At 28.4% G+C, this 13,749-nt stretch overlaps 1 protein-coding gene across 3 annotated transcripts in view; it reads left to right on the forward strand.

The window, feature by feature from the left end:
• The window catches only part of LOC121120063 (uncharacterized), a 233,067-nt gene that overhangs the window by 160,781 nt on the left and 58,537 nt on the right, over positions 1–13,749 (forward strand). For all 3 annotated transcript variants that reach the window (XR_011780914.1, XM_040714908.2, XM_071889612.1), the window contains exons 3-5: positions 1,607–1,763; positions 1,821–1,966; positions 2,470–2,589. Coding sequence is in view for 2 of the 3 variants with exons in the window: in XM_040714908.2 (XP_040570842.2) it covers positions 1,607–1,763; positions 1,821–1,966; positions 2,470–2,589 (423 nt within the window). In the remaining variant the exon portion in view is untranslated. The remainder of the gene's footprint in view (positions 1–1,606; positions 1,764–1,820; positions 1,967–2,469; positions 2,590–13,749) is intronic.

Below are 13,749 nucleotides of genomic sequence, written 5' to 3' on the forward strand. Positions count from 1 at the left end.
TCCCAAATATGGCCAGTGGAATAATTTCATAATTAATATTTTTGACCTTCACGGTCGATATTTTTTAAGAAATGTGATATCACTTTTGAATGTAACTTATATACATTTAATACTTACTACCGATTTTTGAATAAAGTAACAAATCGGGTTTAATAAAATTACTATCAAAAGTGTTTCTATATTTTTATGAGCAATAATTTGTATAAACGAATGATAATTGCTTTTCAATGGAATGTAGCTTTTGGACTGTCTCTCTATTCGTTAGTGTATAGCTAATGATGTAAATTTTGTGTATTTTTTAGCAGGCCCGCTATTTTATAATTGTTTATATATATATATAAATTAGAATTAATTTTCTTATCCTCGGCAAATGGCATTATTATTTTACTCATGAAAACAGCTGAGCTTCTTGCTTTAAAAAAAATCATCAAATTGCCAGGGTTACCATGTTGATTTTCAATATTTTTTAAACATGCCCAAAATGCAAACGATTTTCATCACTATGTATCATAGTCAAACGATTTGACTGACATATACCAATATAAGCAAATACGTCTATTTTTAATTAAATAAACAGAAAATTCGCTAATTTCAATGAGCGTGACGAACTTTTAATTATCATTGTTTGGAGAAAAATATTCATCTTACCAAATTATAATCAATAATCCAAAAATCTAAATAAAATAAAAAAATGACAGAATGTATGATTGTACATTAGACTGAGAGTTATTTTACTTTAGTTCCTGTTAAATTTTCTTTGCTAATTTTTTTCTTGAAATGATTGTACTTCATAGATTAACTAACTTCACACCCTTATCTAGCATTGAATCATCATTATAATCCAGAAAGGGTATATCTCCTTGCCTCTCATTTTGATATTCAATTTTCTTGAGATATTATCTTAGTAAGTTTTAAGTCATTGTCAGAAAAAGTTGTAAGATAGTTTATATGTGTACATGGGGATAAGCCTATTTTACGCATTAGAGTTTAATAAATAAATAAACTGATCACATAAATCATAGGATATTTTTAATACAGTTAGTTGAGTTTATTTCTATCTTGTTTCATTTCTTAATTTTATGATCCTCAATTCTCTCTTTCTATTTGCAAATGTGTAGTCAACACATTAAAAAATTATTTCAAGGAGATGAAAAAAAATTGGACTAAACTTTTATTTTGAATTTTTTTCTTTTGTCTCCTCCATGATAATACCTAAGAAAAAGTATCATTAACAAAGGAATATTATACTTGTTTATTTATTTTGTTTGATATTGTTTTTAACAAAAAAACATTTTCAAGAGATTAAACAACTTTTTTTGCACAAATTTAAAATAAAATAAAGTTTTGATTCAAAGAAAATAAATGTTTGATCTATCCTTAAACAATATCAATCAACTTGTATTTATTTTTACTTTTAATCAAATCCAGTTATGAAACATTTCTTTAACCTTTATTTAGACAGTAAATAATTTATAAAAATTAGAATTACCTAAAATTTTTTGGTGGAGATGCATTTACAAAAATATAACTAAACATTATAGTTTAAAATTTCTATATAATTAAGGCTAACAAATATAAAATACATTTATATATTTATTTTTTTCAGAGACATTGTAGAGCTTCTTCTTACTTATGAGGCCTCATGTAATAGTGTGGACCAAAAAGGCTCAAGCCCTCTTCATTTAGCTTCTTGGGCTGGGAGATTTCAAATTGTAGAAATCCTACTAACGCATGGACCTTCTGTCGCGAATCCTAATTTAGCAGTAAGTTGTTCCTTCTTTAATCCTCTGATTAATCCTATCATTTTTATACATTTATAGAATGCGGATCAAGAAACGGCTTTACATTCAGCATCCCAGTATGGTCATTTAGAAGTAGTGGATTTATTACTCAAGTACGGTGCAGATCCTAATATAAAGAATGCACGAGATGAAACAGCCTTGGATCTTGCTGCTCAATATGGAAGGTATGTGGTATTCCTAGAAATATACAAAAATAAGCCCGTACATGCAAGTAAAAAAAAATATGGTAAACAATCTTAACATTCATTGTTTTTTTAAACGCGGTTATCATTATTCTTTTATACGGTTGAGGAGATAATATATAAATATAAAGTATCCACGAGTGCATGTGAATACAAAATATGAAGAGTAAAACAAATTATTTGTAGGGAGTTATAAAATTACGTCCTTGTTGGACATCAATATCAGAGTAATTTATGCCTAGGTCCTTACAAGATACCAAGTGGTTCTAGTGTTTATTTCTTTCCTTTCATAGCTATTGAAGCCCATCTAATGAAACATGATGAGAGGTGTTGAGCTGCCGTCCTTCTAAACATTCTTCAAGTTGTCAGGTTCACCATGTCAATTTGTTTTTCCACCTTCTGAATAGGCCTATTTTTTACAACTCTAGCCATTCATTATTTATATCTAGTCTTATTTATGTCTTACAACAATCTCTTCATTTCAGAGTGGATACAACGTCTCTTCTTTTGACACTTCATCCAGAACTTGTTTGCCCTTATACAGCCTATGGTGGAACTCTATATCGACATACACCTCTTCATTTGGCGAGTCAAAATGGCCACAAGTGAGTATTATTCAATCTTTAGAGGACAAAAAGTCCAAGGATTTTTGTCTGTTTTACCTTGTCATTTATGTATGCAAATACGTCGATACATAAATGCAAATATGATTAATGTTTATCAACTCCAAAAAATAGATAATGCAAAAAGTCTTGTTATTTCTTGAGAAGTGAAGTGTGATTAATAGATCATATTTAATAACAGGATGAAAAAATGTTCATTTTTCAAATAAATTATGTATAACTCCCGCTTTGATTCATGAAGCTCCTCTTCATTAGAAAAAGTACTTAACATTTGTTAGGAAGTACCTACGTAAACTGGTTATAACTATTTATAATAATACATAAAGGGCTGTTAAAACATTATAATATTGTTTGTGACTTTAATGTATGGTTTATTTCACATAAAATCGCCAAACGTCTCATAGTTTAATGTAATTTAGTATACAGCGTGGGGATTTTAAATCTGAAAAGTTCAAGGAAAAATATATTACAATATTTCCCAAATTAATGGATAAATTCACAAATATTTTGCTCTTAGATGTCATAGTGAAGTCAACCACTCAAACTGACCACCTCCAGCTTCAACCACAGCCTCCAGCCTGGCCCTGAACCTAGCACCGACCTTGATGAGGAATTCATTCTCCATGTTGGTTACTGCTTCGATAATGGAAGCCTTCAAGAAGTCAACATTGCTATATGCATGTTTATTGGGATCTCTCTCCAAGACACATAATAACTCCAAGGGGGTCATATCCGGGTAGCCTTGAGACCTCATTACCTTTGACCAAAACATTAAGTTTTTAAAATGTTGTTTTTCCAGAATAAATCTGGTTCCAATAACTTGATTAGGACATAACGAACCAATTTGAAATTGTAGTAGACACTGGATCTATTAACATCAATTAAAGCTATATAGCATAATTATCTGTGGAGTTATTTGCTTCCTTGACCACGGTCCTGGCATGGATGCATACAATAATGTCCGTAAGGTTTTCGTATTTGGAAGATATTTTTTCTTATACAATTTTGTCAATTGAATCTGATGAGCACACTTTCATAAACATAGATATGAGTGTTGGCAAGATATTGATTCAATTATTTTGGATTTATAATACCTGCCCAGTAGCTACAAGTATATTTTTAGAAGCAAACTCCAAATAAATGATCTTTATAACCCAAAATTTCTGGTTTTGCGACCTACTGAGTACTTTTTTGAAAAATAAACTGTATTTTTACAACATTTATTTGATTTAGAGTTGTTTTCTTGACTTGAAAGATATTAGAAAATATAAAATATATTAAATCGGTACATGTTTCTAAATTCAAATAATGTTTTGCTTATTTCTGTATCTTTATCTGAAACGGGAAAAATTCAATGTAAGTACAAAAAAATGATATTTTTTGTGGAACTGTAATCCTTTCCTCATTTTTGATAATAACAGTCAAAATCAAAGATTGTCGTAAAGTGAACAAATATAAGAGCTTTATAATAATAAAAGATGACGTTAAAAAATTTTAATTTAAAAATTTTATTAAGATTTCTTGCTTAAAAAAGGTTATTTTGAAGATTTATTAAGGTATGAAGGCTTATTTCTAGTATATAAAATGTTGCTCTTGGTTTATCATGAATCTATAAATTTTGGATTATTAGATTATTTTCATGTTAATCGAGCTCAAAACAATGAAAAACATATTATCTCAATCCAAGCGCAAAAATTTGTTCACAAGTGTTATTTTTGCAATTATGTGGTTCAAACTTAATTTAAAATAGTAATATCTTCTAAACCTGCTTTTTAATGTCAAAAATACTTTATTTTTAACAAGTAAAAGCAAGTTAAAATTTTTTTATTTCAAACTTTTTTTATATTAGGCGTTTTGGTGATGCACCTTTATATTATGTATGGCCTTTGAACTTGACTCCGTCGCTTTGATTTGATCTTGATCGAATTGAATTCATTCTCTAGCTATGAAAATTATCTATAATATATGTTTATAAGTATGGGGAATATAAGACTTCATTTTAGAGATATTTCGATTTGAATTAGAAATGAAATACACAAATGTATAATTTATATACATTGATATCATTGTAATATAATACTGGATTAATATAAAATTTAATATTTATTCTATAAACTGCATTTCATTTCTAATTCCAATTGAAAATTGCAAAAAATGTAGAGAATTTTGTTATATTTTCAATTTAAAGTTGAGAAAAATCACATTTATAAAACGTTACATCTTCATAATTGTTCGAACTTCTAAAGGACTCTTACAAAAAAAACAGCTTTATAATAATCCTATTTATAGGTATATGTTTTGAAATGAAAACTACTTCTTTCTAGTTATGTCAACTTGGAATATAATGAATAAGACAATAATGGGGTTTCTCCTAACTTTTAATAATTATAATTAATTCTTAATTGTTTTCTTAAATCCATTTATTTCTTAAATTATAATTATTTTAAAAGCACTGAAGAAATAACAGATTTTTTTAGCTTTAGGAGTGAAAAAAAAAAATAACTACATATATATTTATTTTTCATTATTATTTTTTGTTCATATCAAATCATATCCTTTGATACTTATACGGGGAAGACTGACAAAAAATATTTAAATGATAACAAATACCTTTTTTTTTTTACAAAAATAATGTTAACTGTGATGGAAACTTAATTAATCATGCATTATATTTAAAAAAAAGTTTTTTTATGTCTAGTCCCATTTCAACAATATGCAATTAAATAAAAAAATTAACTCAACTTTATATAGTTTGCGCAATCTGTAAACATTTGTAACTTTTTAATACATATCATACTTAGAATTTATTCACCTGTAAATTCAATTTCCTTGGTTTCCGTTCGGTCTTGAAAAGTTAATTCAAATAAGGGATTCTATAATTAGAGTTGATAAGTTTGTAATAGAAAAATGACCTCCTTTAAAAGTAGAAAAGGAAAAGCGATTGTTGCGTGTGCTCTTTTTTTATTATTATTATTTAATCATGGTGTAAACTTTTTCCTTGTTCACTTTTGATGTAAATTTTTCCTGCAATGCCTAAGTTTATCAAATGACCTTTTTTTGAAGAAAAGAAATCCTTAAAAATAAAATTCCTAGGTTTTTTCAGAATTTTTTTTTCTTTCAATACGGCATTTTTTTAGAGAATCATTCGACCACCCCTCCAGCCCCCCTCCCTGTGGATGCCTGAGATATATTTGAATTTAAATATAATTACAACACTTTCCCTGCAGTAATGATATTTTAAAGGTAGAAGGTTCTCCTGTTTAAAGCAGTAATTCATTTTCTTCCCCCAAAATTATATAAAAGCAGTTTCGCCTTCTTCTCGGCCTTTTTTTTTTTTTTTTCATTACAAATTACTCAACTCAAGCTATGATTAGAAATGGGGAAATGGTCAAAATCCCAGTGAGGTTACAATCCATTTCCAATTTTAATATGCTGAGTAAGGATCCGTAACTAGATTTCCTGATTTGAATATGGTTTTTGAGAATGTACGATAAGAATTTTTGGAGTATGTCTATACTTTTTATAGCTTTGAGACAACTTTTGAGTTAGAAAAAAATCAGTAAACCACATAAAAGTTTAATTTATTTTTTGCAACATGTTATGTTGATTTCAATAATGTATTTATATTTTATATAAAATCATTCAATTTTGAGAAAATGCAATTTATATAATAAAAAATCACCATATTTTATGGGTTTTATTTAAAAAGGAATAACACCTCACTTTTAAACTGTTTTTACAACAAAATATTTTTTTTCAAGTGTATATACAGCAAGTTTAATTTGTAAAAAGTATTTGATTCTAAAATGAGGTTTTTTTTCAGCAGCAATATCGATATGAATGTTGTTTTTTAAGCAGAAATTTAATGAGGTTTAGTACTGACATTTCTAAAATTCTGTGATATTGGATTATATTGAATAAAGGAAAAGAAATAAAGAAATTCAAATAGAAATATGGTAAATGGAGTTACGACCTTACTGAAGAAAAAAAAAGGAGGGGGGAAATAAGTAAACTATGTTGATTTTATATATTCTTATACATTTTTCTTAATAATTATTTCTTCCATAAACTTGAAAATAAATTCATCGTTTAGCTGTTCTGACGTTTTATCAACCAGGACACTTTCGTTAATAAAATCCCTATTATTTGCGTTTAGATGAATTATTTTGATCTAAAAACAATAAAAGAAATGGAGGCGTTATTCTATTTCAAACAATTGTCTTAAATTATGGTGCTTTTTAACCTTTAAATTGCTTCTTTTTTTTTTTCAAGATTGTTCGTAAATATTAGTATATATTTATAATTAGTATATAATTTGTAAATAAATAACAATCTTTTATGTGTGTTACTTTTTTTGTTTCTTGTTCAAAAGTTGTCTTAAAACTATAAAATACTCCAAAAATTCCAATAAAAAATTCTTAAACCTAGTTTTGATACGGATAAACTAATTGCAGATTTGCAATCAACACGCCAGTACTATTATAATGGAACAAAGGTTTTAGAAAAAAAAAAAAATATTGACTTGTGCAATTGATCGTTTCAACAATACAGGGAAGACTGACTTCAAATTGTTTATCAAGATAGTAGAGTCAACCTTTATTTTTCTTTCCTTCCTGAAAGTCAACATTTCTTTCGTTTTTACTTATAATGTATGATTTATGTGAATATAGTGATTTTTTTAACCTCTCTATACCAATTCATTTATATAAGTATTTTCTTTTGTATTCGAGTCTATGATAAATTTGATGGTTACACTAAGAGATGATTCTTTTATTTGATATATAATAAAATAATTAGCAAGAACATTTGATCATGTTAACTTCGTAACAAAAGGATTGAATAAATAAAATCCTTACCTTTCGATTGATCCTTTTTATGGCCGACATTAAATCTCTGTCAAGAATATGCTTCCTTTTTGTGTGTTGCAATTGATATTTCACAACAATTTGTAGATGCTTAAGACAGGTTTTCTGTATTTTATTCAATTCTTGTAAAGCTCTTTATCTGGAATGGGAGTAGGAAAGTTCTTCCTTTTAATATTTTAACTTGATTTTTTATCTTCAGTTTCTAGTACCATTAAAGCAAATGTTACTGACATTAGGTTAAGCAAGAACAAATAAAGGATTACATATACTACCCTGTAACGAAATAACTTTTACACGCGTACAATTAATGTTCAGAAGTTTACGCGATTTTTTTCTTGAATCCTTGACAAAATTATGTTTTATAAAAAAATTCGAGATATCAGATATGTCCTGAGAAGCCTACAGGATGAGGACTTTTCGAGGCCGTCTAGTCTCTGTTCTGCAATTTTGACATTTTTTTATTTGGTGTCATTTAAAAGAACTGACAAAAACCTACAATTTGAGCTTTGTTTTGTTTTTGTACGATCAAAAATGTCCAAGTAACAAACAAAACGACAGAGGGTGCGCGATCTCCTCCACGCTCATATCCATTACCGACAAGAAGATATTCACTGTGAAGGCTGTTCTGAACATGAGATATGCTCGCTTCATGGCTTAATCAAGAGTTCAGGTCATGGTCCTCGACGTCATGGCGTCCGATGTCAGCAAAATTTATCCTTACTTCTTCAAGGCCAACGATAAAATCACCACACACAGACATCTACTACAAGGTCCACAGATACCATGCCTTACTATGATTGAAGATCAAGCTCCTCAGGGACAACTATGCGTTAACACAAGACGGTGCCCAGCGCACACATCCAAGAAGGTGTAGTATTTCTGCTGGGAGAACATGGCTGCCTTCTGGCCGGGAGACTTCTAGACTTCGCTTTTTGGTGTGTCTTGATTGGCAAGACAAACAAGACTTCTCATCCGAATGTCGATCCCCTGAGACCGTGATCACAGAGGAGTGGAACATCTTGTCCTCGAACTTCATCAAGGCCAGCTGCACTTCTGTCCGTCCCATTATTCAAGCCATCATTCAGAATAAAGGGGGACAAATTGAATGAAAAGTGTAGACATTTTTGAATAACCAACTTTTACTTCAAAAATTTGGCATAAAAATGGCACAAGATAAAAATATGTAGAAGTAATAACGGATTTTAATTTTTTCTAATTTTTGAGTCCTCGCCTTGTACATTAAAACTTTCTGTAAAGACTTCCAGAATAGATTGAAGGCGATGGAGTCTATAATGAGCAAAAAAGTTTTCCTATTCGTCTTAAATTTAAAATATATTCATAATAAAAATATCAATTTCAGCTTATTTATTTTCCACTGCATGTTCTTCTAGATAAAGTTAAAGTGTAGATTTTTTTTTGTTACACTCGGTATTTCTATTATTAAATTTACCTAGTCCCTAAATGATATTATCCTAGTTTTCCCTTGTTTTTGTTGTAAAGATCCCTTTTTTGGTATCTGTTTTACTTGAATTCTAAGGTTATCATAAAGAAGAATAATTAAGTGCATTTGCCGCTTCTCTTGATAAAGTGATACCTTTATGATCGTGATCCAATAACTACGAGGGCGTCAGGCACCATGCCCATTCTAACTGAATATAAATATTAAATTAGTATACACTTTATTTTACTAAAACTGTAGAATCTTGACAGCATCCTAAATTATTGTGCGTAACAATTGTTTATTTTAAATGTAGCTTCCAGACCTCTGACTCCTTAGGGATGTAAGAATAACATAAATGATCAATAAATTGTTGCTTTTAAAAAATAAAAAACTGGGGCATTTATAAAAAAAAACAATAAAAACCTTCAAACAAAAATATATAGATAAAAATATTATCTCAAGCTAGACAACCAGCAAATGAAAAATTATAGTAAAGTTCTTGTTCACGTCCCTTTTATAATTCAGAGTCCCCCTCTTTACATATAAGCCATATTAAGGGACTGTCTATATGACATCAAAAAGAATATGGTAGGCAATAAAATCAGATCATTTGCTGTTACACATAACACAATGGGCGTGCCTGTCATATCTCAATCCGTAAAATAACTACTAACAAAAGGGCGTGTAAAAAAATAATAAATATTTCAGCTGTCGATTTGTATAACTAACTTATTCAGAGACTCAGATTTGAACATCATTAGCTTCGTAAATAAAAAAGTTTAAAAATGCGAAAAAAAAAGTAATAATTACTTATCTAACATAAGATTTGTGTAGTCATTTTGTACCTTTTTTGTTTTACATACCGGCAAAACAGCTTTTAACAACTGACCGCTTAACACTTGAACATATATTTGTTTTTTTACTGGTTATCAGTTGAGCAAAAATATGACAAGAACAGCCAACAAGAAGAAAAAAAATAATAACGTCGTACTAAAATAAGATGGTTGCCAAAAGATATTTTTATCATTTTATTTGGCGCATCTAAATTTGGTTATTTTCATTCTTTTATTCATATCCTTGCTACCATGAAGAACGAAAGTTTAAACCATGATCAAAGGAAAACGCAGCAAATTAACTGCATCTATCCTTCTCTAGGTATTTGACTTTTGTTTTGATTCCCACATCAATCATGCGTGTACACGCAATTCATTCCTAAGAAATTTGTATGTTATAGTACTAAAAATTCTAACAGTAAATTTCAGGTTAGTGATTTTCGTTCATCTAAAAATTAATTTATAACTCCATTTTCTCTCCTACATAGAAGACATATTTTTAAATCACATAACCGTTTCATTTAGAAAGGGAGAATAATTGAGGCTTGAAAATTAACCATGTGCAAAGTTTTTATAAATATATTATTAAAATATCTTAATGTACAATGTACATTAAGATATTTCTTTTTGTTGAAATGTCCAAGTAGTCGGGTCAAAATCTGTTACTTTTCATTAAAAAAATACAGTTGACTAGGTTTGAAGAAAAATAAACCATTTTTGGAAGTAGCTCAACAGCTTCAATTTTTTTAATATTGCCAACTTTTTCATTAAAAGTTACTTCTTCTTAAATTATGGAAACAGTTCACGATACAACTTTTTATGTTCTTTAATTTTTTAAAGCTGACTTAATATATTCTCGAAAAATATTAATTTTGGGCAGAGAAAAAATGTTTATAATTTAAATTATAACGCAAAATAGTTAAAGAGAAAACGAATAAATCTAGAACCTGTTGCATGTAATATTTTTGGATGATTTTCTCCATTTTTCTCCTGCAAAACTAGACTTTTTGTTTTGATTGTATCGGTTTTTAATTTGGGATGTAAAATTAGTCGAATTTATTATTCCTTCAAATTTTAAACGCCCTCTAATAAGTATCATTGCAGATTTGCAGATCTTGAGTACTTTTGTTAAAAATATAAACACATACAGTATAAAGCTATCCTCAATTACAATTATAAATTATAACAGTTGAAGAATAATTAGTAACAAATACTATTACTGGATACTTTGTAGTTTCCTTACAAGTTAGTTACACAAATACTTATTTGAACAACGATGGAAAGGAGATATATAACTCGAACATTTTATTAATATAGGAAAATATAAGTAGGATTAATGTTTTATTTCATAAAATTAGAGTAAATTATTATGTGCAAAAACGATCGAGAAACTAACACAATCTTAAATTAATTTATATCTTAATCACGCATTTGTTACAAAATTGACTGTAAATAAATGTCCTTCATCGAGAAAGGTGTTATTACTATTAAAGAAATATCAAGTTTTGGGGGGAAAGCATGCATGGGAGAAGCCTCTTCTCCTCATAACAAAAAAGTCGTAAACGATAGATACAACTAATTGTGAGCCTCGTCTTAATCAGGTGTACCATATGTCTCGCTCTCACCTTCTCCTCGTGATCTTACGAAAAAACCATCGCTATGTATAAGTTTGTTTACACGTCATACTTTTCCTTTCGATCACGAAATTCGAGATCTTTTAACACTAAGGAAATAACTTTGCTATGTTCAACGTCGCTTCAAAAAAACGAAGAATATATTATTGAAGTAGGAGGAGAAGGATCACGACTTTCTCGAGATATTCGGACAATTAGTACTTTGAATGATGATGAAAGTAGATGGAAGGTCAAGATCCAAGAAAAAGCCTCATATAATGAGATATAATCTTCTCCGGCATTATCCCTTAGTCCACGAATCGACTCCAAATCCATCTCAAATACTCCAGCAGAGACACACTCACAACCTCCTCTAAATAATGAGACCTTCGACTTACTTTCATGATCCTCCGAAGTACAAAATGTCCAAATATCATTAAAAAGTCGAAATTTCTTTCCTTCTAATCGAATAATATATTCATTGCTTTGTGAAGTTATTTCCTTATAGTTAAAAGATGGCAATAATTTAATTTTAATTATTTTCTGTCTCTGTCTCAAATTTCGAGATAGAAAGAAAAAGTATCTTAAACTTATACAATCGACCCGATATTATAGCCCACCTTTATTCTACTTTGAAGAAAAAAACAAATCAAATATGCAAACTGAGGTATCGTATAAAAATCCATATATATTAAATATTATAAATATTTCATTACAAAAATCTTCAATTACTCCAAAGAAAAAAAATATTATGCATGTATTAAAATAGACTCATTATATTTATAAGCAAAAAGTCTACGAGGAAACGACTTTATTGATATTATGTAATGGAGGTTAAAAAGTTCAGAATCACTTATCTTAAGTAATGGAGTATATATTCTAAAGAGATTTATTACATAATATAGTTTGAATATTAATGTTTAAAATGTTTACATTTGAGCATAGTCAATTATTTCGAATACTCAATTAAGTTTGTATAATAGTCAAGATCGTGGATAAGATTTTTCTTTGAGGCGAATAACAAAGTAGAAGATTGACTAGCTCAGAAGCTTATTTATATTCAGGATAAATTTAAATTGTTTTTTGTTTTATTTTAGTGCACAGTATGATACTTTTATAGTATATTAAACAAAAGGAAGAAATAATTGTTTAAAAATAATAATTACACATATTAGTTTAGAACTATTATCTTTCTAAAATAATATTTTTATTTTTTTTTCAATTGACATTTTTTGAAGAATATTATAAAATTTGACATCTTATGGAGAATGTTTCACAATTTTTTCTTTTTTCTTCTCTATTTTTTGATGAATTTTTTTATTATAAATGTCATATTTTCAATCAATTGCCAACTTTTATATCCCTTTTTGACAATATAATGTTATTTTTTGATAAACATATTACAAGTTTCATGATCCCACTTTCTTTTAAACAATATTTTAGAAATTTTCGCAACAAAATTTACATTAGAAAAGTCAAGCTTAAGTATATGTGGAACGAAACATTCATAATATCAACATTACTTCTTCAACTTGTGCAAACTACAACCTTAAATACAATCTACTAATATATATGTTTATGTCGTATGTAAGTAGGTATTTTAAATCTATTTTAACTTATTTAAACAAATTGTTCAAGTTGCAACTAAAAATTAAATTAAGATTTTCTAATGGCGAATTTATATTACTTGTGGCGAGATAAGTGAAAAATTATATTTAAGTAGATAAACTTGATTTTTGACTAATTACACCCAGCAAGAGTTGTATTCACGATTACTAATTAAATAATTTATCTTTCGGATTCTGGAATGTTTTATCAATTGTTATTACCTTTAATTTTCATCTAAATAGTTATTTTACGTTGAAATATGGTTCTGGATCGAAATTAACTAAAAAAAGTTATTTTTTTAAATAGGCTTTAAAAGCTAAACTTATTGGAGTTCAAGGTTTTTAATAAAATTTTCGTGCTCTAATGCATACATAACTTACAATATTAAATGTGATTTTCAACCGAGGGGCGATAATATTGTAGTAGATTTTAAAATGCACCAATTGTAACTTGTACAGTCTGTTTATACAAGTTTTAACTTTTACATACATCACAACTCGTACACAGCCAATATATAGATTCTAAGTAGGTTTCTAAAGTCGAATCCATTTAAAGACTGATACAATCAATACAACATCTGAATTCCATCCTACCTAGAATGAAAAAATGGTGAGTAAATCGATGATGCTGGGAAAAATATAAATTTCCTTCACAGGTGAAAAGATCAATAATATAAGGAAAGATACACAAGCAATAGGGAGAGAATCAAATCTACTACTATTGACTATTAATACCTATATAGTTTATGTAGAAGATTACGTCAATTTAAAAAACATTAACCC

Source organism: Lepeophtheirus salmonis, chromosome 6 (genome assembly GCF_016086655.4).
Source record: "Lepeophtheirus salmonis chromosome 6, UVic_Lsal_1.4, whole genome shotgun sequence".
Lineage (NCBI taxonomy): Eukaryota > Metazoa > Arthropoda > Copepoda > Siphonostomatoida > Caligidae > Lepeophtheirus > Lepeophtheirus salmonis.